Below are 27,335 nucleotides of genomic sequence, written 5' to 3'. Positions count from 1 at the left end.
AATGAGATATGACAGCAGCTGTTCTGCTTGTTTCTAAAACTGGAAAATGTTTTATTAAATTGGAAAATTTGCACAAGAAAGAAAAGAAGGTAGATGCTGCAACTGAGGTACTCAAATGCTGTTCCCAAGACATGCGGTTTCATCTGTGCCTCTATCTCTGCATCTGAAATATTCAATGTACTGTTGGCAGCCTAATTTTTGAGAAGTGGTCAACAATTATGTCCTTTCCACTGTCTTTGCAAATATATTTAGAAGTTTGCACTGTCAGCAGACTTAAAACCATATGGAGCACTGCATAAGGCCTTGAACTCCTATGGAACAGATCTTGAATGCATCATATATCTAAGACTATTGGGTACTTTTTTACTTGACATCAGTGAGTAAACTGGTTGCTCCTTCAGACAGATTTCTTCAGATTACTGTCAAGAGAGATTAAGATTTACAAACCCCTAAATACCACATGAAGAGTGCCAAAGAAAAGCTTAGAAAAATTAATCCCACCATCTTCACTGCTGAATTGAATCTAGATACAAAAGTCACTGCATAAAAAGTAACAGAGTTAGCTATTCAGGAACACTGTGTGTTAAGTGAGCACTTCACCTGTGAAATAAATACTCATGCACTTCCATATCTAATCATAAGAGGTAGTTTAAGTAAGAATAAATAAGTAAATGTACATATGTGTACAGATAACTTAAAGTATATCTTTAAACTTTTGAGTGTATACCTTTGAATGTTAGCAACGTCTTTTAACTGGTGAAAGCACAACTGAGAAACCCTCTCCCACCTTTTTTTTAAGAAGAAATTTTTAAAAATACTAAAAGAGTGACTTCACGGGGATATTTCTTTAAAAATCCGTAGAGAAACCACTTCTTGTGCTCCTGATATATGCCAGGAATAACTCTGCTTATCAGAGATGCTAATCTGGATTTGATTCTGCCAAGCTGGCAAAACTGACAAAGAATGAAAAAGAATTTTTTCACAGGCCAAAATTGCAAAGATACCCACAGCACAAGAACAAGTCTTTCTTTTGCTAAAAAAAAAAAAAAAAATATAGCTGCATAGTACCTTTCCTCTTAAGACATTAGAAGGGATAGAAGTGTGACGAAAACATAGCAGGAAATAGAAGAAAACTTATCAAAGTTAAACAGCTTGTTTATATTGCCTTGGGAAATCACAGGGAATATAATAAGGTGGATATAATGGTATCAGAAATCCTGTACAAAGAGAAATGTGAGGGAGTAAAAGGAAATAGATGAGTGCTTAGGGGCAAAGTTAGAAAGAAGGTCAAAAACATTTTATTTGGCAACACCAAAAAAAAAAACCCTAATGAAAAGAGATTCTTCCTATGTATCTGAAAAGAGAGAAAGGAAGTTATAAAACCATCACAGAACTGAAATGATTGTTAATCAATGATTGTGTATAAGACAACACAAAGGCAATTAATTACCTCCACAAAGGAAAAAAAACTTGGTTTCTAGCAAACTATCTAACAAAGGGGGGAAAAAATAGGTCTTCAGGGGAGTAAGCGCTCCTTAAGAGCCATTAGATGTATTCCTATATTACACAACAGAATTATTAATTGCATTCAAGTCAGAAGGGGCTTTCCTTCAGAACAGTTTAGGAAGTCAGCAAAGCAAACTAAAGGGAGAGGGAAGCAAGGTCCCAGAGAATGGTAGAAGAGCAAATAAGTGGCAACTTAAAAGCAAGAGGAGGAGAAAGCAGTAATTCTAATATAAAAGAGAGAAGGTCTAAACAGAGAACAAGGAAAAATACAGATATAAAATAACACTTGGAAAGGGTAACCATGAAAATACTACTATGAAGGAAAAGTGATCTGTTTTATTCCATGACTACTGTAGAATAATTCTTAAAAATTTCCCAGCTTAACCTGTAGTAAACAAGACTCAGTGTGAACATCAGGTGAAACAAATGAAGACTACATATCAGAATAAAGAGAAATCCATGTTCCTGGAATGTTTTTAAGAACAGGTTAGACCAGCTCTTGACAAGGATCATGTGAACTCCAGAAGCAGATAAACTCCAAGGAGGACAGAGGAGCTCCAAGGAGAAAAAGCCCTCAAAGCCAGCACACCAGGTGACCACAGCAGGAGTGCCAAGCACTGCCAAGCTAACTGAGGGAACAATACAAGAGCTATCAAATTTGGTTATGACTTAGCAAGACTGGAATCAACAGAGAAAATGAACTAGGGGGCAAGCTGGTCATTTAGGAGAAGCCTGGGAAGGAGAAAGGGAGGTGTGAAGACCAGCAACCCCAGGCTAACCAGGTAAGGCTTCTCTGCTTGCCACCACAGCTCAAATGAGTGAAACCTCAGTCCCTCACAAAAATCAAAGCTCCTTTCTGCTGCCAGGAAAACTGGGGCTGAGAGAGAGGGAGTGTTGTGTGCTCTCCCTGGCAAGCAGGGGAACAGCTGGGTACTGCAGCAGAGCATCACCATGCTGGGCCTTGCTCATCCCCACCTTTTCATACATCCTTGCCAAGTTCTCTGTCATCCCCGAACTTCTGCAGCACTTCTTCAGTGCCAAAGGAGCAGAATCTCAGTCCTACAACTCCATTCACCCTCAACGTCTAAAAATAATTTCCAGAATATTCTCAGGGACAAAGTGATCTATTTCTGCCCTGGGGAACATCACCAAGCTACAGTGCTACAAAACATGCTCTAATATTCTCCATGGGAGTATCTCTAGAGCTCATGCCACTGTTAAAACATCCACTGAGAAATAAAAAAATTTAAAAAAAAAAAAAAAAACCACAACCAAACCAACTCAGAGAAACAGATGCTGAAAATTATCTTTTCCAGTCACCACACAATCATTTTCTCAGAGACTTATGGCCATTATTACATAAGCTCACTCCAGAAATGATACAGAACATTTGCTAGACTACAAATGCAATAAAAAGACCATGCATCTGGTAACTCAGAGAATATATTCTGTTTCCATTTGGTTATTAAGCATTTTCCCCATTACAGTTTATACTCTGTTTTTCATCAGTCATGGTTCTAACAAAAACTGCATTTCATCCTTTTCCTGTCATGAAATTGATACTAGTTAGCTTTCAGTATGATAACACCTTCTGTGTAGTGCGGGCACCATACCAAGAAAGTAAGTTAATACAGTTTCATGGCATTCAGTTTGAACAACGGAAGTGTTTTACGATCCAGGCAGACAGCACTGAATTCTGTACAGCCTGCTGTGGTGGTGATCTATCCCTGCTGAAGAGCTATCTATATAGCCACTGAAATGTGCCATGTAATTGTTAAGTCATCCCTCAAAAGCCTGACATCAAAATAATGCGGCAGTTCATTAAGTATTTTTCATTATAAAATGTCATAAATATTTTTATTAATTAGATTTGTGCAATTCATTAAAAGAAAATAGTTATGGATGGCAGGAAAAAGCAGAGTAAGGACTATACTATACAATTATGAAAAACAAAAGAAGTATTGAAACATACTTGAGCCAATCTCTACAATTTTGCAAATCAGCTCAAAACATTGAAAAATTGTCTCTCCTATGCAAAGACATTTTTTAGGAATGTGTGAAGAACCACACTGACCCTAATTCAGACCTGAAAGTCGTTCCAGATCTCAACAGCATACCAGAACAGAACACAACAATTACAAGGAACAATGACTACTACTGGGATCAGGACTGCAGGCATAGCTTCTGACAGAAAGAAACAAGGAAGACAGCAGATTAGTCTCAGCTTCCTCTCAGTGATGCCAAGGTGTCACTGATTTCCAGGAAGGTAAAGATATAATCACATGTCAAATACCAAGAAATGCAATTGCTATTAAGTCAGATCTAAGCACATGTCCCAGATGGAGAATCTGGTTTGACTCAGAAGAAAACTGGGTACACAGCAGCTGCTCTATGAATCACTGCTCTGAAACAAAAGCTGGGCACACAGCTGCTGAGAAGAACCGGAAAGAAACCATCCAGAAAGAAACCCTCATCTTCTGAAAAGTTAGGAAACCCAGGTAGCAAGGTGTTTTGCAGAGCTCTCAGCCCCTGCTCTGTGTGCAGCCAACATGAGCCATATTTCACTAATTACACCCCAAGCAATCACAGGCAACAGAACAAAGAACAGAGAACTTTCACACAAAAGAACAGCTGTCTGCAGCTCCAACCTCTCACGACAAAGCTGAAATACAAGGTAAAGGTTTCTAAGTCTGCTGCTTCATAAATACAACAGATTGCATCCCAGATCCACATAAGCATTGAAGCCAGAGCTACAGAGATCCTGGATCCAAAGCTGGCCAATTGCCAAAACGTGAGTGTTCCCCTGATGCAGCATTAACTCTTTCAACTTGATTTTTACTGGAAATGGAAAACAAACTTACGGTGGTTTTCCCATTCACCCTAGCCATAACTAATCTTGGCATGATTATTTTAAACCAACTCATATTTATCCATCCCTACCATAATGATTTCTTCTTTAATGAGAAATAGTTGTTTGTACTCTCTAGACTACAGAACCAGACGCTGCACAATGAGAGCTCCCACTGTTAAGTCAGTGATAGCAACGCCCTGGTGGTTAACAAAGCAATAAAAGCAATTTCACCTTGATCTCTTTGCTATGTACAGAGCTTTTTAAATCATTTACTGCAACTCACCAAAATTTCTCTTTGTTCTTCAAGACTTTTTAAAAAGTTTGAAAACTCATTAAGTGATGCATCTGTAATATAAAACAATACAAAGTTTAATCATGTTGCAGGATGGCATTGACAAAATATAGCCATTCCCAGTCACTTTGTACCTACCTATGTATCTTTCGTCATCAGTCTCTGCATCACCAATGAATTCAAATCTAAAGTCTCTCAGAGAATGGGCAAATTTTCTCTGGGCTGCTGAAAGGTCTGCAAGAAAAAAAAAGCACAGGTTGAAGGGTAAGCAGTCATTTTATGTAGGCCAGAAGATCTTTCTATGCCTAGAATAACCAAATAACTCTTAACACAGGTCTACCTAAGAACATTACAGGACATCCAGTGTTGCCTAACCCTCTTCTGGTAAGGAATTTGTCACACAGATTTCTTTATGCAAAGCCATACAGTAGAAAGCACATGTGATCATGTGTATAGTATTACATCTATCCTTATAGTTCACTTCAATTTAGGGCACAGGCCATGAAAACAAATCTGTAATTACAGAAGTTAAGGGCACAACACTGTAAATTGTAAGTTGTCTTGCTCTACTAACCTAAATTCACTCATATATTCATCAGCACTAATACACATCTTGGAATTTTCTAGACACTATACACAGATAGCTCTGCTAGTGAAACCTTTATACATAAATATATGTAAACCAAATACAATAGAATTGTTGCACTTGAACTAGAAATTCCATGGAGTTAAACTCTGCCAAAAGCTAAGTTAAATACACAGCATTAAAATGAATTTTATATAATAACTGTTTTGTAATATCTATAAAACATTTCCAGCAACCCAAATTTAACCCACTAATGTTTGGCAATTTGAGGTCAGAGGCACTCAGGAAGTAATCAGACTCCATATTCAGTCACAATATCATAATGATAAATCCTCATGATAAATCTTTAAATTCATAAAGTTGTAAATAAACAGTGTGCACACACTTTTCTGTTGTGCTGACATGTGCAGGTTGGGAATGTCACAAGTTCTGGAAGGACACAACTCAGTAGGAAAAAAAAAAAGATGTGTGTCCTGGTACACCTCTACCCAGTAGTGAAGGTTTTACTCATATTTTTGCTGTCAGCCAGAGTTAAGGACAACTTAAAGGACTTAGTTAATCTATAATCTTTTTCTTATCACATGCAGTTCTGAAAGGTTAAGAAGAACTCTTTTAACAGGCCAGCTAAGCATTTTGCTCTTTAATATTAACAGGCACTAAAAAATTACCAGCTTGGTCTTTTTTGTTCTAGCTTTAGGAGGGAGGCAATTTATTTTGGGGTTTTATTTCTTTTGGTTTGTTGTTTTGGTTTTTTTTTTAATCAACAACAAATAAAAAAAATCAATTTTATTACCAGTCCTGCATCGAACACATCACATATTTTATCACATGTCGTAGTACAACCCCTCATACTGGAAGTTCAGTTCAACTACTTAAAAGGTTAAGTCAAATACTCTACAAACAGCAAAACACAGTCTAAAATGAAAAAATAAATGCTTTGTGTTCCTTTTCCTCTCTTTTCACCCATTTCTCATTAGTCCTCTCCTCACCCATTGTGTAACAGAGCTGTTCCCTCCTAAACCTGTGCATATACCCTCCAACACATGATGTAGTAGGATGCTGCACAGGGTTGAAATAACAAGGATAAGGAGGTTGAGGAAGCAGTAATGTAACTCCCATGTGAAAGGAAACACGGGTGTTTTAATTCAAATGTCTTGTGGGCTGAACAGCTGTACATAAAGCAAATAGCAAAAGAAACAAGTTCTGTTGGCTGTGAAAGGCTTAAATATAGAAAATAACAAGGTTCTTAACCATCTAATGTTACACTTATTTGTGAGCCAGGTCACAGCACAAGGCTGAAAAGAATTTATTTATGGGAGAATGGTTCCAACAACACTCATTCTCCCAAACTTATTAAATTTGCTTGAATCCAATAATCCCCTCCCAAAGCCCTGTCATATGAGAGTCAGCCCCATGCTAGAGGAAGGAATTGTTTATTATGTTTTCTCCTACTTGTAGAGGTGAAGCATTCAAATCACGTTGATCAAGGTACATGCTAAGAGACTCATGCAGCACCACATGCACACAACACTCCCATTTAATGGACTGAACAGGTACAATTTTAGTGAGTTTATGAGCCTTTCTAGAGGCTCCACTGTCACTCTCTTGTGACAGTGACAGCAAACAAAACCTATGGCCACACCCAGGCTTTTTCAGTGCAAAGTCCAACATCCACAATCAGGTTGAGAATGGGCTGAATCAAAACACTCAGCTTCTCACAGGATCAGGAACCCACATTTATGCATTTCTCATCACCGAATCTGCTCAGGGATTGGAAATTACTGACCCAAGGACTGACTATGTTGTTGGAAGCAATAACCTTTTCACACAGCAAAGCTGTATTTGCAGAGTTCCTCATTAAAACCATGAAGACACATTAAGTTTTTGCAACATATTTCCATAAATAATTTCTTAAATGTTTAAGAAGCGTTACAGAAAATTTTGGAAACCATCAGTGAGTGGGAGGGACTTGGGGATTTGGGTCACAGAATAACAATCTGATGGGTCAAGAGAAGCTGCAGATACCTGACTATTGGATCAACATCTGGAAGAAAACAAGAAGAGATTTTCTGGATTTTAAGAACTTGGAACTTTAAACAAAAGAAGTCACTGGAGCAAAATCAAAAGCGAGTATCAAGTAGCAATGGAAGACAACCTTCTCAGAAGATCAGAGCAAGAATACTGATTTTTTTCTTAAGGCACAGGAAAAATTACAAGGATGGTGGCTGGAAACAAACAAACAAATAAATAAATCACAGCTTTGTAGATTTTCTTGCCACCTGAGGAACCACAGCCAGAGTGAGATAACTGAGACCACCTGCAGTCAAACCTTCCACTGTGGAACAAAAAACATCAAACTGCTCTGATAAATTCCAAATGTCCTACAGTACATACACAGAAGTTCACCCAACTATAAGCATTTATAAAAACAAACTAGATGCTGATATCATTGTAAGTACTACAGTGTCTGACTATTGTGCTACAATTTAAATGCCGACCATTGTTGTTTGAATTAGAAATTTCATAAATATAACTTGGCTTTCGCCACGATGTGTCAGAAGACCTTTACTAGAGCAAAATTATTTGTCTGGCACTGACAGATACATCCCAGCATTGTTCCACAGCAGCATGAGAGCCTGCAAGTCCAGTATGTGTTATATAGCAGATTGTAAACCCAAATGGATTCCAGCTATAAACACTAGAATAAGACAGCACTTGAGTACAAATTAGGTATCAAACAGCATAAGCAGTTATGCTGGTTATGTGAATAATGGTGTGGCCCACTGAAGAGTAACTATTTTATTCCTTTTAATCTCCACATTTTACAAAGTAACACCAAACTGAAAGATAAAGGAAGCAACATTAGGGTGGTTGCTTGTTACAAGCAGCGGTTATCACTGAAAAGGAGGAACAGGGCATTAAAGATCAAAGAGTGCTTTAAATATCAACCAAACACTAACACTGCTGAATACAATGGAATACAGGCAAACCCATAAGGCAGAGTCATTTCAAAGATTCACCTTCTAAAACACTAAAAGGAACTAAGCATCTGCTAAATATTTGGACCAAAAGGCTGAAGACAGATTTCCAAGGAGAGAAGGGAGGGAACCCAAGGACATCAGAGCTTTTAATATTTTCTTTGGCATTGTTCATATCAGTACACTTCTTTCATATTTGGATGCAACTATTTAATAATGCAGCCAAAGAGACAGGAGCAGCTGCCTGCTTCCTCACTTTGCTCTGAAACACCTTGGTAACAAGTGCTCCTGTGAGTTTGTCCAGTGCCAGATGTGCTGGCAGTAGCCCACACAAAAACCTCGATATTTTTTCCATTTGGATTTAAAAGAAAATACTTTTGTTCCTTATCTCAGTAGAGCTGAGCCAACATGACACCATTAGTTGCTGGGTGGTGGCCAAGCCTCACTTAACAGCACCAGAATCCAATGATTCCCTTTAAGATCAGTACTAACCTCAGTGCTAGCCACACAAACCAGAAGTCTTGCACAAAGCCTCACAATATTGCTTTCTAAAGCTATTCTGGATCTCTTTTGGAAGGCAGAACAACATACACCCATTTGTATGTGTTAATATTTTTCTACAACAACACATACATTTCTGCATCAAGATTTTAAGAAGGACTGGAATTACACCACCATTCCTCAATCCTAACTTCAAATTTCACTGACTCTTAACAGATACACTCCAGGAATGACAGATTTCCAGCAGCTTTATTTAACATGGATTAAAAGTGCTCTGGCTTCATTAAACAACATCCTCTCTAAAAAGCTAGGTTAACAAACACTTAGATTTAACTACCATGATCATCTTCAAGATACTTTAAGGACTAATATTAGACTTCTCAAGGTATTTTCGTTGCAGTGGGCCAAGATCAGGCAAGCCACACACCATCATGAAACAGGCAAAAAACAAACTGAGCCAGAGTTGGCCTCTCCCCTCATCTTCCCAGTCTCCTACAAAAGCCAACAAAGCAGCTTCAGAGGAATAGAGCACTTAAAATAGTTTGTCCAAGAGCCACAGTACAGACTCGTACGACATTTCATACAAAAAATGCACCATCTCAACACCTTAAAAGCAACTCTGTGTTCCTCTTCTGTGCCCCCTTTCGCAAGGTGAACAATGAACATAATATAATCCATGACACTGAGAACATGAACAGGATTTAGTCACTACCTTAGCAGGGTGGATAAACAGGATTAATTTAGTAACTTAGCAGATGCAGGCCTTGTGGCAAAATTCCTAAGAGCAGTAACACATTCCAACTCCCTAAAACCAAATAAACTTTTTACTCCCCATTTTTATCTGATAAATATATTGAAAGAGCAACCAAAACAAGAAAATTCTAAAACACAAAGTTACTCATTCCCATCCAAAACCTGAATGGAAATCAAGTTCAAAGTCTAAGAGGTTCCTAGAGTCTCATCTTAATCATGTCACATTACCCATTGCAGCTCACAGGTTTCTGAAAGCTGAGCAATTTTGGCTATGAGAATTATTACAAAGCACCATATTACTGATTTGTCAAGTGGCTCAACTTCCCACTTGCTCCCCTGCATCATACAGTGCATTTGGTCCATCCCATACCTTTAAAACAAATAAGGAAAACCTCAACCTCTCACCATTTCAGTTTAATCCAACCAGCATCCTGCTCATGCTGGCCCAAAAGCTCCTCTCCAGCTGTCAACAACTACACACCCTCCTCATTCATATGCTCAGGTCTGAGGCAACTCCACATTAAGTGTACCAAAGTTACAAATTGTTTTACTGTTTTGGAAAATTTGTCAGAATTTTTTCAGGCACATAAGTGAGAGTTTAAATTTTCAAAATATTACAAAAAAATAGGGATGGCAGCAGCAATGTTTTAGGAAAAGTCTTTCAAATTTTAACATGGAAAGCATTTTTGCAAGCAGAAAAAAACCCACATACAACCAAACACTTTGCATCAAATAGAAAAAAGGAAATTGCAAGAGTAAAAACAAAAAATAACAAATCTCTAAGGTAATTTATATGTGAAAACATGAGATCAATAAGAATTTTAGCAATCTTGATTACTAATGTAATTTTTCTTCTTGACATAGATAATGTAATTCTTCTACTACACTAAAGTCCACATTTTTTCATGACTCTCCCAACTAATAACAACCCAGAAGCCAAAAACTAAAGTATATTTTTAGTGTTCAATCTAATAAAAACTACTAATATCAGGGCAATTAATACTATTCTTCTAAACAGTGCCTCTTTTGGGAACCTACTGCTCCCAAATGTTTCTTCCACAGTGCTGGACATTCCCTATTACCAGTTTTACTGCATGCTGGGGTCATTAATTGTGGTGTCATTTTTTTGAGACAAGCAAAAACAGGCTATTTAATCTGAACAAGTCACATTGTGGAGCACAAAAGACACATTCTAACCTCCCCACATTCTAACCTCCCCAATTCTTAAAAGAGAGAACCCAATTCTTGCAAGAATTTTATGATTTTCCTTCTTTCAAATGCATAATCCCATGATCTAAATGCCACTATTCCACATACCAATCAGAACAGGCAAGTTAAGAAATCTTTCAGATGTCAGCAGAGTAGACTAATTTTTTCCATAAATATGCAAAATTATTTAAACAGACTTGACTCATTTCTCCTCTTTCTATCCTTGCAACTGCAAGGGTACAAACTCCATAATCCTCCACATCAAGAAACATATCATTAACATGTTAATTACCACATATGAAATAAAGTAGCATGTTACTGTGGGAAAAGTGCCAAGTCCTGTTGGTATTGTCCCTCAGCTGCACCACACCTTCTTGGGCTCTGGTTATTTGCCTTTTTAGTTGGATCTTTGAAATCTGCCAGCAGCCCTGCTCCACCCTGCCAAGGGCATTTTCCTTTTTGCATCACAGGCATTACACAAAAAAGCACATTTAGTGTCTCGGCAAAGATTAAGGTTTTTCTAAAGCATCTCCAACAAGCTCTTGCGAAAAAGTGTTCCCACCCCTCTGTGAGCTCAGATGGTGACTACATCTTTCAGTTCTGCTTTTCAGGAACAGCATAAGTTACATTATGAAAGCAAAAGAGAAGTTCCATTCCTGGACCTACAAATCCTGCAGATAAATTCACTGCTTCAGCGATGAAGAAATATTCCTGCAACCACCCTGACATAAGATTTGTATCCCAAAGTCTCTGCTGAAGGGTCTTGCAACTCTGAGGAAAGGTCCTGTGAAGCACCACAAAGATAATCTGTCTTCAAAGGAATCAGAACCATCTTCTCGATCCCTACAAACTCTGTGCCTCTAACAATGAAACACAACGAAAGAAATAATAAATTAGAAAGCAAAGAATAAAGAAAAACAAATTTGCAATGCAGAAAACAGTAAGGGCATTCCACCAAGATTTTACTGTTATTAATGTGAAGATGCATGAATTCAGAAGGTGAGATTACACCACTAGCAACAAATTTTGATATGGAAATTTAAAACTGATAGCATCTGTAATACAACTCTTATCACTAAGTAGATCATAGATTTCCAGATGTTTTATTCTTCAATTAAAATTCTTGTCAAACACCACAGATTTGAGGGCTTTCATGCATTACTGCTGTTCAGTAGCAAGTAAATCAGAAGACCATACTGCTTAAGGATGAAAAATTGTGCTAGTCAACTGAAAACATTCTCAGCTGGGAAACTCTGAAAGAAATAAAGTACTTAGAGGAAAAAAATGTGTTTATTCTACAGATACTTATCCAACATTCCAACATCAGCATTCTGAATGTTTAAATTTTGGATCATTGCTTTCATTCCCAGACTGAGTTCCCAGACAACTACAAAGTTAATATAAGAAATAATATATTGTGCTGAAATACTGTTTTGATTGCAAAAGAAAAATAGCAATTGACTGTTGGTCAGAAGCTAAATTTTGCCATTATAGTCTGCAAATTATAAAAGAGATTTGTGGTCCGGGGACAACCCCACATAATCAAATCTACACTGTGAAAATGGGCAATGAAGCATTAACCCCACACAACTCATGTTAAGTGAAATAATCACTGAATTCAAAGCACTTTTCTAAATCCAAATTACTGACAGGACATATCTACTTTCTTCAGTCAGCAAAATTTGCTCATGGCAGTCAGGTCAAGTTGTGACATCAAACCAGCAGAGGTTCTGACCCACCACCAAGGCACAGAGATTCCCCCTTCCAAGAAACAGGACTGACTTCATTACTTGAAATCTCTTGTAGAAAACACATATGACCCAAACTTCATCTGGTTGGGAAAGCTGGAAGGGAAACCCAGCTCAGCCTGGGATGAGAAGGTCACAACAAACACACCAGCTTGCAGGTTTTTCATATGCCACATCCGCTGCCACTGGGCAGACACCATCTCAGAGAGTTCACACCCAAGAAATATTTCCAGCAAGATCTATTTTTGTAGAAATGTCAATATTAAACATTAAATACCCTTGCAGGAAAAAATATCATTCACAATGTCTTCTCCCTCTAAAATGGTAGATGTCTCAAAACTTTGTCACTTGTATGGAATTGCTACCTAAATATTTGTATATGTAGAAAAAACCAAGAAGGAGATAGAACTTGCATGATACTGTGATTTCTCTACAAGAAAACACGTCCAAACATGCATCAAGCACAAGTGCACACCTATAATTAGGGTGTTATATGAAATGGCTACCAAATAATTCATCATCAGGAAGCTCAGAGAAGGCTCAGAAAAATAAAGTTATATTTTCACCAATTCCTCTGCTCATGAGTCATGAACGTTAAGCAAAATTATTCCAGTATGCAAAGACTTGAGACAGCACAGCTTTATTTTCCCAAGTGCAACAGGATTCAAGTGGGAGAGGAGAGAGGAAAACACAATGAGAAATCAGATAAATGAACAGTTGAGATCTATAATTCAACACATAATGACCAAGTGCCCAATCCTGCAGCTATTTATTTCCTTATTTATTAAAAGATGAATCTTCAGCATCAAGAAGGACAGATCCTCAAAGATGGAAGAGTTCAAGAATAACCTTGCTGCAGCTTGACACAGAAGTGAAATTAATCCAAATTTTGACAGAGAAAACAGCTGGCAGCAACTGTACAGGAAGAGGACAGCCTGTACTTCTGTCATATATAGTTTCCAGAAAAAGCAGCAGACAGCAGAGCAATGGGTGACTTAAATAGATTAATAAACTTAAATAGGGACTTTAAGTGCAAAGTGACACAACAGTTGTGTGTCAAAAAAAAAAAAAAAACTTTTCTGACAGCTCTAAGATGAACTGTTTCTGACTAAACATATTAAAAATGAAGCTTCTAATTAGGTCAGACCAAAGCCTTACATGAACACAACAGAATATTTCAACATCTTTATTTTGAATGTAAGTTTCCTTGAAATAAACAAAAGTTGCAGGAAGCACCAAATACACAAACCTTTACTTTAAAGGATAAGCTTTATACTTCTCTTTCCCTGCTCTCACTGTTGCTTTTTTTAAAAAGTAATTGCTAGAGAAAACTCAGATGTTCCAGCCTCATTTCACCTGCCAGCTTCTCCAATTATTGCAATTTATTTGTCTGGACAAAGAATAAAATTATTGTTTCTGCCACCAATAACTGCTAAGAGAGCTTAGCAGGAAATACTGATTTAAACAATCAATAATGTAGTGTGGTACATGCCAAAGGAGAAACTTCACTCATCTTTAGTCCGGAGGGTTGTGCAAGAGTTGGACTCTGTGTGCAAAGAAATCGTGTAATCCTTCTGACAGTTTCAGATTAGAAATTTTACAAGAAGCCAATGAATCAAATGTAGGCTGATAATGTGTATTTCAAAAGTGACACACAGTAAAACTCACTGACTCTGACTGGGAAAAAACTTTTGACCTTAAAGCTTCTGGCACACAGGCATGTCCAAGCCTCACTGCTTTGGGTTTTCAGTACATTTCTCTAAATGAGTTTCCAAGCCTAGATATCAGTGACACTTGGTTCCTGAATCAAAGATCACGAAATGATCAAAAAACAAAGTAACTGAGCAAAAGCAATTAAAGATAGCCAAGAGCAAACACCATATCCTCATAAGAAACACGAGGCATGAAAAAGAAACATTTTGCAGTAGGAAACAAAAAATGTTTTAGTCTTCTAATGCAATTCCATATTTCATTATGTTTTCAAACAAAAAGAACATTTACAGTATGTAACACAGTGACAACCTTTTTTATTTTTATATCCTTCATACTTTATATCATTCACACTTATATAATTCACATCATTTATATCATTCACACAAAAATTGGCTTAAATATACTATTATGTTTTTGGGAAAAAGTCGAGCTGGTTTTGTTTCTAAATAAGCATAACATGTAAAATTTCTGAGTGAAAGCACAAGCCTGAGTAACTTTTTGATTTTTCCCTTACTTAACTGTTCCAGCTGCATTACTAGTTATTGTGCATTTTGCCATAAGATGTTCTCATGAGAGAGCAGATGAAGCAGTTTCTTGCCCAAGACAAGCAATACCAAGAAAGAATTCACAGCCTCCCTTAGAAACTCCTGTGTGTATCTCTTGCGGTGGAAGTGACTACTCTCCTGACTCTGAGGATATGAGGAAGATTCCTATAACAAAGTAAGAATACAGAAGTTCAGGGCTTGGTTCAGTCACATTTGAATTTCTTTGGTGGAAGCTGAGGGAAAAGGAGAAAGCCAGCATTTCCAAAAAGAAAGATGTTTTCTAAAGTGTTTCCATTGCCATTTATGGAGTTGAGGCATTATTAAGCTTTGGGCAACTTGTTTATAAAACAGAAAGAATTGTTTTTTCCTTTGTCTCTCTTTCCTATGTCCTGTAAACAACAGTTCATATTCAAATACTGTCCCTGCTTATCATCAGCCTAATTACCCACAACCCTGTCCTCACAGCCCTGACACACTGAACACACTTGAAGCTTTAACTGCACATCAGAACAAGTGAGAAGCAGACAAAACAGAGCAGAGACTAAAGCAATCCATGGCTGCCAACAAACATTGTCAGCTCAATCTAGACATGTGGCTCTGTGGTGCTCATTAAAGAAAGATATAGGACACACTTTTTTATGGAGCAAAAAAGAAGATTATGGTTTGTTCTTTATATAGAGTTTTTAAAGAACATCCTCTGTCTGTCCCAAATTGGACAGTAACAAGTTGTTACCCTGTATAGATTGGTCACTCAATCCCACGATGTGTGCATGCAGATTGAGTTGTTTGTGACATACTGTTTTCATTTTTCTACCTAATGGTGTAAAACCAGTGTATACAGGTGGCTAGTGTTTCTCACAGTCCTAGAGTTCTTTCTCAGGGAAAGCAGGTTGTTTTCCACAGTCCTAAAGTTCTTCTCAAAGAAAACAAGTTGTTTTTCACTGATGCAAGAGTGTTCTCACCAAGAGCTGTCAGCTTTCTCATGGCTTGTCAGCTCAAGTTGAGACTCAGTTTGTAAGGCCTCTGGCCTGCTATTTCACCACCATAGATGTGGGTTCCCTTCTCTAGAACATGACACAATGAAGGAAAAAAAACCTAAAATATTTTGCCAGGCTAACAGCTGAAATGAGAAGCTGCTTGGACTGTGACAATCTATGTTATAGAATCATAGACTCATTTTGGTTGGAAAAGACCCTTGAAGATTGAGTCCAACTAAAACCTAACACTTCCAAATTCACCCCTCAACATGTTCCTGAGTGCCAAATCTACACAACTTTTAAATACCTCCAGGGATGGTCACTCCACCACTTCCCTGGGCAGCCTGTTCCAATGCTTGATAACCCTTTCAGTGAAGGGTTTTTTTTCCTAATGTTCAACCTAGACTTCCCCTGGTTCAACCTGAGGCAGTTTCCTCTTGCCCTGTTGTTTGTTCCTTGGGAGAAGAGACCAATCCCTACCTGGCTACAGCCTCCTTTCAGGGAGTTACAAGGAATAAGCTCTCCTGTGAGCCTCCTTTTCTCCAGGCTAAAAAACCCCAGCTCCTCCTCATAGGATTTGTGCTCCAGACCTTTCTCTTTGTTGCCCTTCTGTGGACAAGCTCCAGTTCCACAATGTCCTCCTTGTCAGGAAGGGCCCCAAACTGAACACAGGATTTGAGGTGCAGCCTCACCAGTGCCCAGAACAAGGGGACAATCTCTGCCTGGATCCTGCTGGCCACACTATTGCTGATCCAGGCCACACTGCCATTTGCCTTCTTGGCCACCTGGGCACACTGTTAAATGTACTATACTCACAGAAGAGCCCCAAATTCTGAATTTGGGGAATGATAAATATATCAAATTATATATACAAAGATGAGACGATAAATTACACAACAATCTGAAGGAAGAGCTTCAGCTTTCAGCAGTGAGAGCACTGCATCTGTACAATCCAGGGAAGGGATATGTACACCTACCTCCTCTGAACTGTCCTGCTAGAACAATCCCCGCTGTGTTCTGCACTCCAGCTGGGCTGGCTTTACAGCTCAGCTTCAGCACTCACTGGTACAAACTGTCCTGTCTGCTCACAGAACTTGAAATGCACATGCCTTTTATATCTGATTATTTATTCACAGATCAAGCTTGGAAGCAAGCAGAAAACAATTGAGATGATGGAAGAAATCAAAGTACTTAACTAATAACAAATACCAAACGAAAAAAAAATTTGAACAAGGTATCACATGTGAATTATCATGACAACTGCAGGGTATAATTGCTTGACTAGGTCTAGATTTTACCAAACTGATAGGGAAGATTAAGTAGTTGCCCTCTGTTTGTCCCACACTCTGCCACAACACACCTTACCATAAAAAAAAAAAAAAAAAACCTTTGAAAATATTAGCACTTAAAACTTAAAACTATCATTCAACTCATCCAACTGCCATGTGGTTATGTTTATACATGTAGAGTACAAATCAACAAGAAAGCAATTTGCTTGGCTGACATTTCAGTGAAAAGGCCTCTTTTGTAAACTGTCTTTAAAATAATAACCAGATTTAAACAGGTGTCTGTGGATCACACTAAAGAAGTGGTGCTCAAATACTCTCTGATCTCTGGTTTAGAGCAAAAGAAGGGACTCAGTCTCAAGTGACCAAGCCTGTCTTGAAACAGAGGTCTTTTGAAACAGAAGATGACAAGACTGCTACATGGAAACTCCTGATCTCTGAGGAAATAAAAAAATTATAGGCTGTTAAGAAAAAATATGCACTTCAGTTTTTAAAAATCTTTCTTCTGGAAATTACAGGCCTTTAAAAAACAAACACTTTGTTTATTTGAAATAAACTAGGAATTACTCTGGACCCTTTATTTTTTTAAAGCATTCTAAGAGGTGACAGGAATGGTCACAGAAGAAAAGAAGGGTATTTATTTATCTATTCCTGCAAACATGCAAAAGTACTTTAGGAAGGCTGAGCAATATTGCAATAGAGAAAAAACTTAAAGAACCTGATCTTGATGATTGGTAAGGGGGGAAGGGAGGATTTATTTTTTTTTATTCCTCTCCCTTCTCTTTGATCTTTCCCTTTAAAAAAACAAAGACATGTCTTCCCTAATGCAATACCTCTTGCATTCTTACAAGTTTTACATTATATTTATTCCAGCTGCAAAACAGAAACATTTAATAAATAATTATCAAAACATACAAATTAACTATTAGATAAGAGTCACTCAAGCAGTGAAGAACACTCTGAAAGTAACCTAAGCAATAAAATGGAACCCCACATTTCAACAGATATGAGAACAGATATGTGAATGGCAGAGTTGTTAGACAATGTAACATACATATTTCCCAAAATTACATCTTTCCATCTGGCTCCTTCAACTGTTTGTTTCTTCTCACACTCAAGGGAAAAAGAAAACCTACAGCTCAGGCTAACATGAAAGAGATAAAGGCTTTCCATAAATGCAAAGTCATAAGCTAAAAGCAAGAGAGGGAAAGACAGACTGGCCACCAATACAGTGATTAGTCAGTTAAGGCAGTCACAGGACAGCACGAGATTTACTTACAATTTAGTATTTACCCCCACTTAAGCACCTAAAATAGTACTAAAAGAGAAGTACTGTCAAAAGCATCTTGTTCTAGAGAACTGAAATAATTGTATTCTCCTCCTTTCTTCCCTCAGAAAGATTAAAATACAAGAGAAAGCATTACAAGAACTATTTGAACAAATTCTGTCCATAGCTAGGGAAACAGCAACAGTTACACCAGACATAAAAGCGTCCCCTCTGGTTTTGATCTCTGGTCTCACCACAACCATGCTCAGTCTTGCTCAGCTGCAGGGGCTTAATCCCCCCCTACCTTTCAAAGTGCCACTATAATCTAAACACCTTGGTTTTACATACACACAGGAGAGACACACAAGGTGATGTACAGCAGCACATTTATTCTCACTGGACACTCAGCTATGCTTTCAACATCAAAAACAAAGCCCAAAAGGAATAGCATGCAAACAAACAACAACAAAAAACACTAGGAGAGCAAACATTTCACAGCTGGGCTCCTTAATGTGAGATAACCATCTATTGGCATACTTGAAAAGTTTGTTCTTTCCCCTGAAGAACCATCATGACTGATCCCAGTATCCTTGGATTGAGCTACAACTCATGGCAGGCTCTTTACTGGCAAAGCCTGTTCCTGAAATTCTGCTTCTACTTCTCACTGGTACTTTCATATGGATAACTAGAAGAATCCATGGAGAAGATCTTTTTAGCTTTGTGAACAGTTTACTTTGTGTATCTAGAGCACTACCTTTATGAGAAAACTTCCAAGCACCTGTAATAACTGCTATACGTTGTTGTTCCAGAGCAGTGACAGATGCTCTGCCATGTCAAATTCAATCCTGCAACAACAGCACGGTTCAAGAGCCACTCAACACACAAGTATTTAAAAAGCAAACATAGTTAGAGGAGTATTGTGAAGCAGTTATTACATGGTAAGGCTGTCTAAAAGGCTGTCAGTAGTTTTCTGATTAAAGAGAAGAGCCTGTTGCAAGACAAATCAAGTATACTTTCATTTGCTCAAATCTTATTTTGGATAATTCACAGCTCATCTGCCACAGAGACCAGAAGGAAGGAGTCAGGAATCCTAGTCTTATATCTCATTTGTACTGCACTGCTGGTTTGTAATTGTAGGACTACGCTATCAATGAAATATCCACAAAACAAATCCCAAACCATAAATGTCAATAAAACCTCTCTACACCAAAGGAACTGGCCTCATTCAATCTACCACATATGAAAATAAGGCAGCAAAACGCTGGAAACCCTGAAGTGTTCAGTGAATGCATCCATCAATGACAGCTGGAAAAAACATATGCTGATTTCTGTAGGACACAGGGGAATCTGAATGAGTCTAGTGGTGTAAATCAGAACAGTTTCTAACCATTCTGGTCCATAGCAGGCTGCATAGACAAAAGTGGTCCGTCCACCCGTGGCCCTCAGAACTACAGTGAACAACCTAAGTGTACTGTACAGGCACCAGCAACTCTCCTACCTATCTCATCATATAAACACATCATTTTTAGGTTGGGATAAGTGGAATAAGTATTGAAGACAAAGTGGCAGTTCAAATCTTCGTGCTTTTTCTTCTTCTCCTCATAAGCAAAATGTCTTTAGGCTTGTTTCAAAACTCTGCAAGATGCGCGAAAGATCCCTCGGTCAACTAAGGCATATGCCTTAAAATACTTCCTCAATCTCATTCTCTAGTCCCAGTTAGCACCAACAGATAATTCCTACTGAAATTTCCTAAATGTATTCTTAATTTACTAACATTTCTTCTCATGTCCCAGTTTATAATCAAATTATTGCTGAAGCAGGTGAAAAGAAAACCCATTTTAGCACATTAGCCATGGGATTTTAAACTTAATAGGTTTCTTAAGCATTAGGCTCTACATTGATGAGTCAAAATCGGGCTGTAATTTTCTACTTTGCCCACTTAAACCAGTGCTTTGCCATGCTTTACAGGAAAATGCAAACACACACATTACAAACTCAGTGAAAAGTTCCTGCTCAAAGTCCAGGCTGTTTCATTGCTGTTCTGAGTATGTGCAGCACAAAACAGTATCAAGAGCCACAGACCACAGCAATCAATTAGCACCTTCCAGATCCTGGGGAGAGAGAAGCAGATGAAGCAGCTCAGTGGTCATCAGCAGCTCAGGCCAGACCACACGTACAGCCACAATAGGTTTGTACTTCCTCCTACTATCACCATGATTTAGGATTACCTGCATGTTAAAAACATTATAGTATCATGGAAGTATTGTTTCTTACTGTCCTGAACAGATGAAGGCCACACTGGCACAAAATCTCAGACAGGATCAGAAGCTACGTAACAAAGAACATTAAACCTGTAAAGATGATTAGCCTCAACAAGTAAGGCCTTTGGATTGGCACTTTCAGTCAGAAGTCACCCTGCTGCAGTCCCCTGGACCTCTAGTAACCTGCAAAACCTGTTAAATGGGGTTCAGATGCAACTTCCCTACCTTTCTACCCAAAAGACCAAAGTCCATGAGAAACTTTGAGGGTGACACCAGCCAAAACAAATGTGGGGAGGTTTTGAGTAGTTCCATATGGTACAAACGTCACAGAAAAAAAAATTTAGAAAAAAACAATCCAGCATGTGCAGACCTGTAAGTGACACTTTATCTTATGACAGAGGTATTTTGCAATGCTAATTAAAGAGCAGGAATGCCAAACTAAGAGAAATGCAACACACTCACTGACTTCTTTTTACCTTTCTTCTTATTTTTGTTGACTGAGAGACAGAGGAGAAAATCCAGAAAATCCACAACTGCTGGAGAACAGATATCAAGGATCTTTGCTGGTCAGTAGTAAAACTTCCCCTACTAGCATTACAACTGCAACTCTCCATAAGTAATAGATCTATTAAGAAAAAAAGACTGTAAGTCATTGTATTTGTTGGGTTTTTTACCAAATTCTTTATACCAATGTCAGCATACTTGCAACTACAGCAGAAATGTTAGTTGGATGCATAGCTAAGACACAGATATTTTGTTTACATTCTGCTTGCATGGCCACAAGCATTTTCTAGTTATCAACAAAGAGAGTCAGGACAAAAGCCTTTCACTAAACAGAAAATTGGTTCTGTCTTTTTGGACTACCTGAAGAAATTCCAAATTTAATACCAGGGGAATAGGGAAAACTAAAGAAAAGTGAAGGCAGGACACAAGCACAAATTTAGAGTGCAGTGGTCTGACTCCCCATGTAGATGACTAATTTTAATGATACATAAAAATGTACTGCTGGATACACAGTGTAGTCTATTCATAATATAAACACGCTCAGATCAGACCTGTAGGGCCAAGTTGAAATAATCGATTAGTAAACTCATTTTTTTCCAATTCTGTAATCTTTGTTTCATCATTTACTCTAGAGTATCGCAAGACGTCACATTTTAGTCACTATCACATACTTCATAGAGTCATAGAATGGTTTGGGTTGGATGGGACCGTAAAGACCATCTAGTTCAAAACCCCTTCCACAGGCAGGAACACCCTCCACTAGACCAGGTTGCTCAGAACTCCATACAGCCTGGCACTGAACATTTACAGAGATGGGGCATCTAAAACTTCTCTGGGCAACCTGTTCCAGTTCCTCACCACCCTCACAGTAAATAATTAATTTCTAAAATACAGTCTAAACCTACTGTCTCTCCATTTGAAGCCGTTCCCCCTTGTCCTGTCACCACACGCCCTTGTAAATACTCTCCATCTTTCTCATAGGCTCCCTTCGGGTACTGAAAGGCTGCAATTAGGTCACCCTGAAGCCTTCACTCTTCCAGGCTGAATAATCCCAGTTCTCTCAGCCTTTCCTCATAGGAGAGATGCTCCATCCCTTTGATGATCTTGGCATCCCCCTCCTCTGGACTTGTTCCAACAGGTCCATGACCTTCCTGTGCTGGGAGCCCAGAACTGGATGCAGCACTGCAAATAGGATCTCACCAGAGCAGAGGGGCAGAATCTCCTCCCTCCCTTGCAGCCCACCATGCTTAGGATGCCCAGGATACTCCAAAAATAAGCACATAGCCTAACAAAGTGCCTGTGACACAAAGAAATGAAACTTTGTTTTTCCCTCTTATTTTCATGCCACTGAAAGACACCACCTAGCCATGATACAAACATGAGAAGCACTTACACAAGGCATCCAGAAATTTACTGCACTGCTGTTCAGTGTTGCACTGAACAGCATCTTGAACTACACATGCACCACTAAACATCAAAGACCACGTAGCTCCTCCCCACCTTTGTCCACTTCATTCTGCTGAAAGCAGCCCGGCAGCTCTGCAGAGCAGAACATAGAAGTCCAGGCAGATCCCTTGCTTCCACATTATGAAGTAACCAGAAATACATTTCCCCTCCCACAGCTAGTTTCCACTTCAGAAACAAACACTGATGACCCTTAGTTTCATTAACTGCTATCATGTTGATCCTGGAGTATTTATCACATCCAAAAGCCAGAACAAAGTTCAAAGCAGGATGATAACCCCTACACATGTGACTGCAGGGTGTTTGAGCTGGAAAAAGGCCAACACACAGCCAACACTCTGCCCTGGTTCACCAAGTATTTCCAGAAGCAGATCAGTGCATTTAGTGCAAACAAACAAAAAAATTAATAATAGTGATAATAATAATAATAATAATAATAATAATAATAATAATAATAATAATAATAATAATAATGATAATAATAAATTTAGTGCAAACAAAAAAAAGAAGCAGTTGGAAACACAGAATTCACTTCCCAAGGAGTAGAAATGCATGCAGAAGAGCAGATAACAACTAAAGCAAATCATTTATAAGGCATCTCAAAGTCTTTGCATCCATCACTTCCAACCCTGCAAGTAATGTTGCATGATGATGGGGGAAATAGATTTTTATAAGCCCAAAATAACAACTTTTTTTTTTTTTGTATCATTAACTGAGACATTATTTTAGGACATAGTATAAGTAGGATTTATTTTCCAAGAAAGACTGTGTATTAGAACCAGTGAGTTGGTAATTTGATCAAATTGCACGTTCAACAGACATCACTGAAATCTCTGATCAATGGCAGCTACCCACTACCTTTATTTCTGCTACCCCATCATGCGTAAATGTAATTTCACAACTAAATGTGGGACTAAGATAAAAACACCCATCGCTGGGCTTGTGCAAATCCTGCAAACATGGGAAAAGGACCACCAAGGATACACAGTACACATGGAGGAAGCACAACACCCATCACACTCATCCTTTTAAGAACCAAAAGGGCAAACTGATGGCCAGTATTGCAAGGAAAACTGGATTCAAACATGAAGCAAGTCTGACCTGCTGCTGGCTGAAGCCAAATCAAGAACCCAGAGCAAGACACAGACAACGTGTGGTTCTGATGATATAATTTGTAGCAGCTCAGCAGCTAGCAAATGCCACATACATCCATGTTCTCTGCACTCACCAGCCTGGCCACAGCACTGGAAACACACCTTCATCCCAAATCAAACTGGCACCTGCATGTTTGCAAACTTCCAGCTGCAAACTATCTGCCTAGCTTCATATATCTGCCACTGTTTCAGCATCCCAAGCTCAAGACAACTGTAGTTAGGCAGGAATTCTGAAAGAGCGGGGGCAATGATTTCATACTAGTGAAATGTCTTGCGAAAACAAACAAGCAAACAAATAAATAAATGCAGTGTATGTCTGCTAGTACTCAAGTGACTTGGCATAAATTCTGTTTAAAAGTAGAAATAAATACATTGAATTAGGCTTCATGCACAAAACAATAGAACCCAGCTCAAGAGACTTTGTTTCATCTTCCAGCCCATGAATAGACTTTGATAAAGTCACTGACTCATGCTGTGCCCCAGCTATTACACAGGAAGGTACCTCGGCCTCTTATCAGCAGGATAAAATCTATTAGTGAACAATATACTCAGTTATTCAGGTCACCACATCTTCCCTCATGCTGTTTTTAAAAGCTGAACTACCCAAACACAACCTCAGAGTAAGTCGTGTCTTCATGTAGAATTTTCCTTTCTTAGCTGTATTTCACAATATTTTTTTAGAGTTCTCTTTTATATTACAACCGAAGAAAAAGGGATGATGCTGCAACTTTACACTTGTGCATAATGTTAGACGAATGCTTTAATTTATAGTGAAGGCCCACTGCAAGCTAATTGTCAACAATGACTGGGGGGTCATTATCCAGGTCACCAGATTCATATCTGACCTAGATCACAAGCAACAAGATGGTGTTTAATCCTCTAGCTGCCAAATTCTTCATCATGCTATGAAGACATGCCCATCAAGTCACATTCACACCATCCAAGTATGTGAGAGAAATTAGTAAATATTTTATTAAAAACTTTAACAAGTTAGCAATTAAGGGGTTATTTTAAGAGCTTAGGACTCATGGAAGCTAGAAACAGTATAATTTGCTTATAGCCACACCTGAGCTTCCTCCAGCATTTTCTAAGTGTTAGAGACAGAAGTTGCCACAGTTTCTCCCTTGCAGTACTGACACGATCCAGCTAATTGAGGGAAGGGAAATCTCACCAGGCATGAGGCAGTAAGTTTCCCCATCCATTCTGCACACACACAATTTAGCCAAGTATGAACTGGGAAAACCAGAAGGCATTATAGCACTTCTCAGGATAGCTAGGCATCTTCAGAAAAAAAAAAAAAAAGAGGGTTGAAGTCTGTATAAATAATACTTTAAGTTTTTTATAGCACTAACTCTCTCATAGATCATATCTTCACTTATGTAAAGTAGGAAACTCCCTTTCCCTGATAAGTTCACCTTTTTCTTGGTTAAAAAAAAGTCTTAGAGCACCAGAGAAATCAGAGAGAAACAAAATGACAACAAAAGGAAAAAAAAAAGAGCTGGCAATACACTGCAGCGGGGGGGAGATGGGGGGGAGATGGGGGGGGAGGGGGGGAGGGCGGCGGGGAAATAACATCACATTACCAACTCTTGTGACACAGCTTAAATAATATGCCGTGATTAAGATACAAACATTTGTTCCAGTTTCTCTTCTGTTTATTTGAAAAAGCAATGGGTCTAATGACTCCATAAACCAGAATTATCACTTCTTCAAGGAAGCTCAACTCTAACCTCCCATGGACTGGACCAAAGGAACCTCTGGCTGCTGCACAGCACTGCACCAAAGCAATCCAGCAGCCAGATTTGTATAATAAAGAACAGAGTGCAACAAAGCCAGACTATCAGCTGGAAATTCCTTTAGACAGCTGCAAACTTAGCTTTTCTTTGGCTTTCTTCATACTTTCAAAGGGGTTTCAGCCACAGACACAAGTTCTCCCTATGTCCAAGTCCTGACAGAGTTAGAGAAAATTTGAAACACAAAAAATACCCCAAAACCTACCAATAACACAAACCACAAGCCTACCACATTGTTTTTATGTTTTGTATATTTGAAGTTTCATTCGATTCCAGGAATTTCATAATCCACTCTGTGGCTCCAAAGAAAACATCAATAAGCACAATTGGGGTTTTTTTGGTTTTTTTTTTTTTGCTCAACTGGTGCAACTCCTGCTACCTGCAGGAATGTGCATTTCAGAAAAATGCCACTAGCTGTTCCAATTTATTCTTTCCTTGAATTGTGAACTTTCTTTTGGAGCTAGAAGGAAAAAATAAAAAAGGTGCAACCAACCAAATTAAGAAGCAGAGGAAAGAATTATGAAGGCAATTGAGCAACTGGCCACATTTGGTTGAAAGCAACCACAACTATTTCTGACTATACCCATTTAGCCTGTTTGCCACAGTAATCCAGAAAGCTTTTTCCTCTGATAGTAGAAAGTTAAAATTTTAAAAATCTTAAAGCTAGAAAGCAAAAAAACACACTAATCCAAAGCTCTTTTAAAAGAAGATGAGAAGAATTTTTACTTCATGCTGTACCATGCACCTACCTTCCCTGTCTCTCTTAGGAATTCGCCTATGATATGAATAATTTCTGAATTACTTTAAAGCAGCTCTTTCATTTATCAGCAAGCTAAATATATTTTAATTTCTTAATATAAATGAGCAAATTTTGATCTGAAGAACACAAAAAGGCATTAAGGGAACAGAAAACAATTGTTTCTGCTTTTCTTTAAACTCAAGAGCCAGCATTTGCACATTGTGTATTTATTCTGCAGAAATGGTGCCCACAGAAATCCCGGGTTGCTTAAAGTATTCTTCCAACAGTTAGATGATATTGGTCATGCTATCTGCAATTTCAGCAATCAAACACAGGGACACTTCTGCACAACCATGTTTTATTGCTTTCTTTTTTTAAATTGCATCCCTCCCCAGTCATTAAAGAATGCAACAGCAGCACCTAATACATTGCATAACAGCCTCACTTAATCCAACATTATAATCCATTAAAAAAAAAAGGGAGACAGGAGGTCAGTATTAAGCTAAAGAGTTAGATGGTTAAATGTTGCTGTTCGTCAGGACTAGGAAGGATTGACTACATAAGCTCATCCTGTGACTCTCAGATACTCAGAATTAAAATGTTTGAAGTATTTCAGAACATCTGCACATCTCCCAGTCTCCTCTTATCAAACAAGGGATGTTCTTATGCTTTAATTAAATATATAAATAACCATTTGGCATAGCAAAACTATAGCCTTTTATTTCAGCATAGAATGGATGAAGTATATACACATTTTTTTCTAGATGTTCTTTCTGCAATGCTCCCTTCCCAAAAACAACACTGGCAACCCAAAACAAACATATTCACTGCTGACAAGCCATGATTTGGCCACATGACTGTCCTGCCTGTATTTCAGGTATTAGCTATGTCAAATCTAATTATCAGAGACAGCTTGACAAGGTCTTTCACATTATTCAGGAAAAGTTCACTTGCCAGAACCCTAGTAGAAGCCATGGTATATAACAAATCTGACCCAGCTCAACTGAGGCTTGCAGTTCTGCTGACAGTTTTGCCCAATAAATCACTTCACATAAATAATTTCAGTTTAGCAAGACTCTGTGAGTACTGTGAGGAATTTAGTGAACCACAATGTGTAAGAAATACTGCCCTCAATGTTTACAGTCAAATGAATGAGGTTTTCTTCCTACATGATGACTACAACAGAAATTATACTGGTATTAATTGTA

The 27,335-nt window shown here is 38.3% G+C and overlaps 1 protein-coding gene across 4 annotated transcripts in view; it reads right to left on the bottom strand.

Annotated features, from left to right (window-relative positions):
• Positions 1-27,335, bottom strand: part of ARHGAP10 (Rho GTPase activating protein 10) — a 136,724-nt gene that overhangs the window by 91,427 nt on the left and 17,962 nt on the right. For all 4 annotated transcript variants that reach the window (XM_072928716.1, XM_072928717.1, XM_072928715.1 and 1 more), the window contains exons 2-3: positions 4,788-4,883; positions 4,641-4,702 (exon numbers count right to left, since the gene is read on the bottom strand). In XM_072928716.1, the coding sequence (XP_072784817.1) occupies positions 4,641-4,702; positions 4,788-4,883 (158 nt within the window). The remainder of the gene's footprint in view (positions 1-4,640; positions 4,703-4,787; positions 4,884-27,335) is intronic.

This window comes from Taeniopygia guttata, chromosome 4, assembly GCF_048771995.1.
Source record: "Taeniopygia guttata chromosome 4, bTaeGut7.mat, whole genome shotgun sequence".
In the NCBI taxonomy this organism is placed as follows: Eukaryota; Metazoa; Chordata; class Aves; order Passeriformes; family Estrildidae; genus Taeniopygia; species Taeniopygia guttata.
This window is presented reverse-complemented; position numbering and strand designations above follow the sequence as displayed.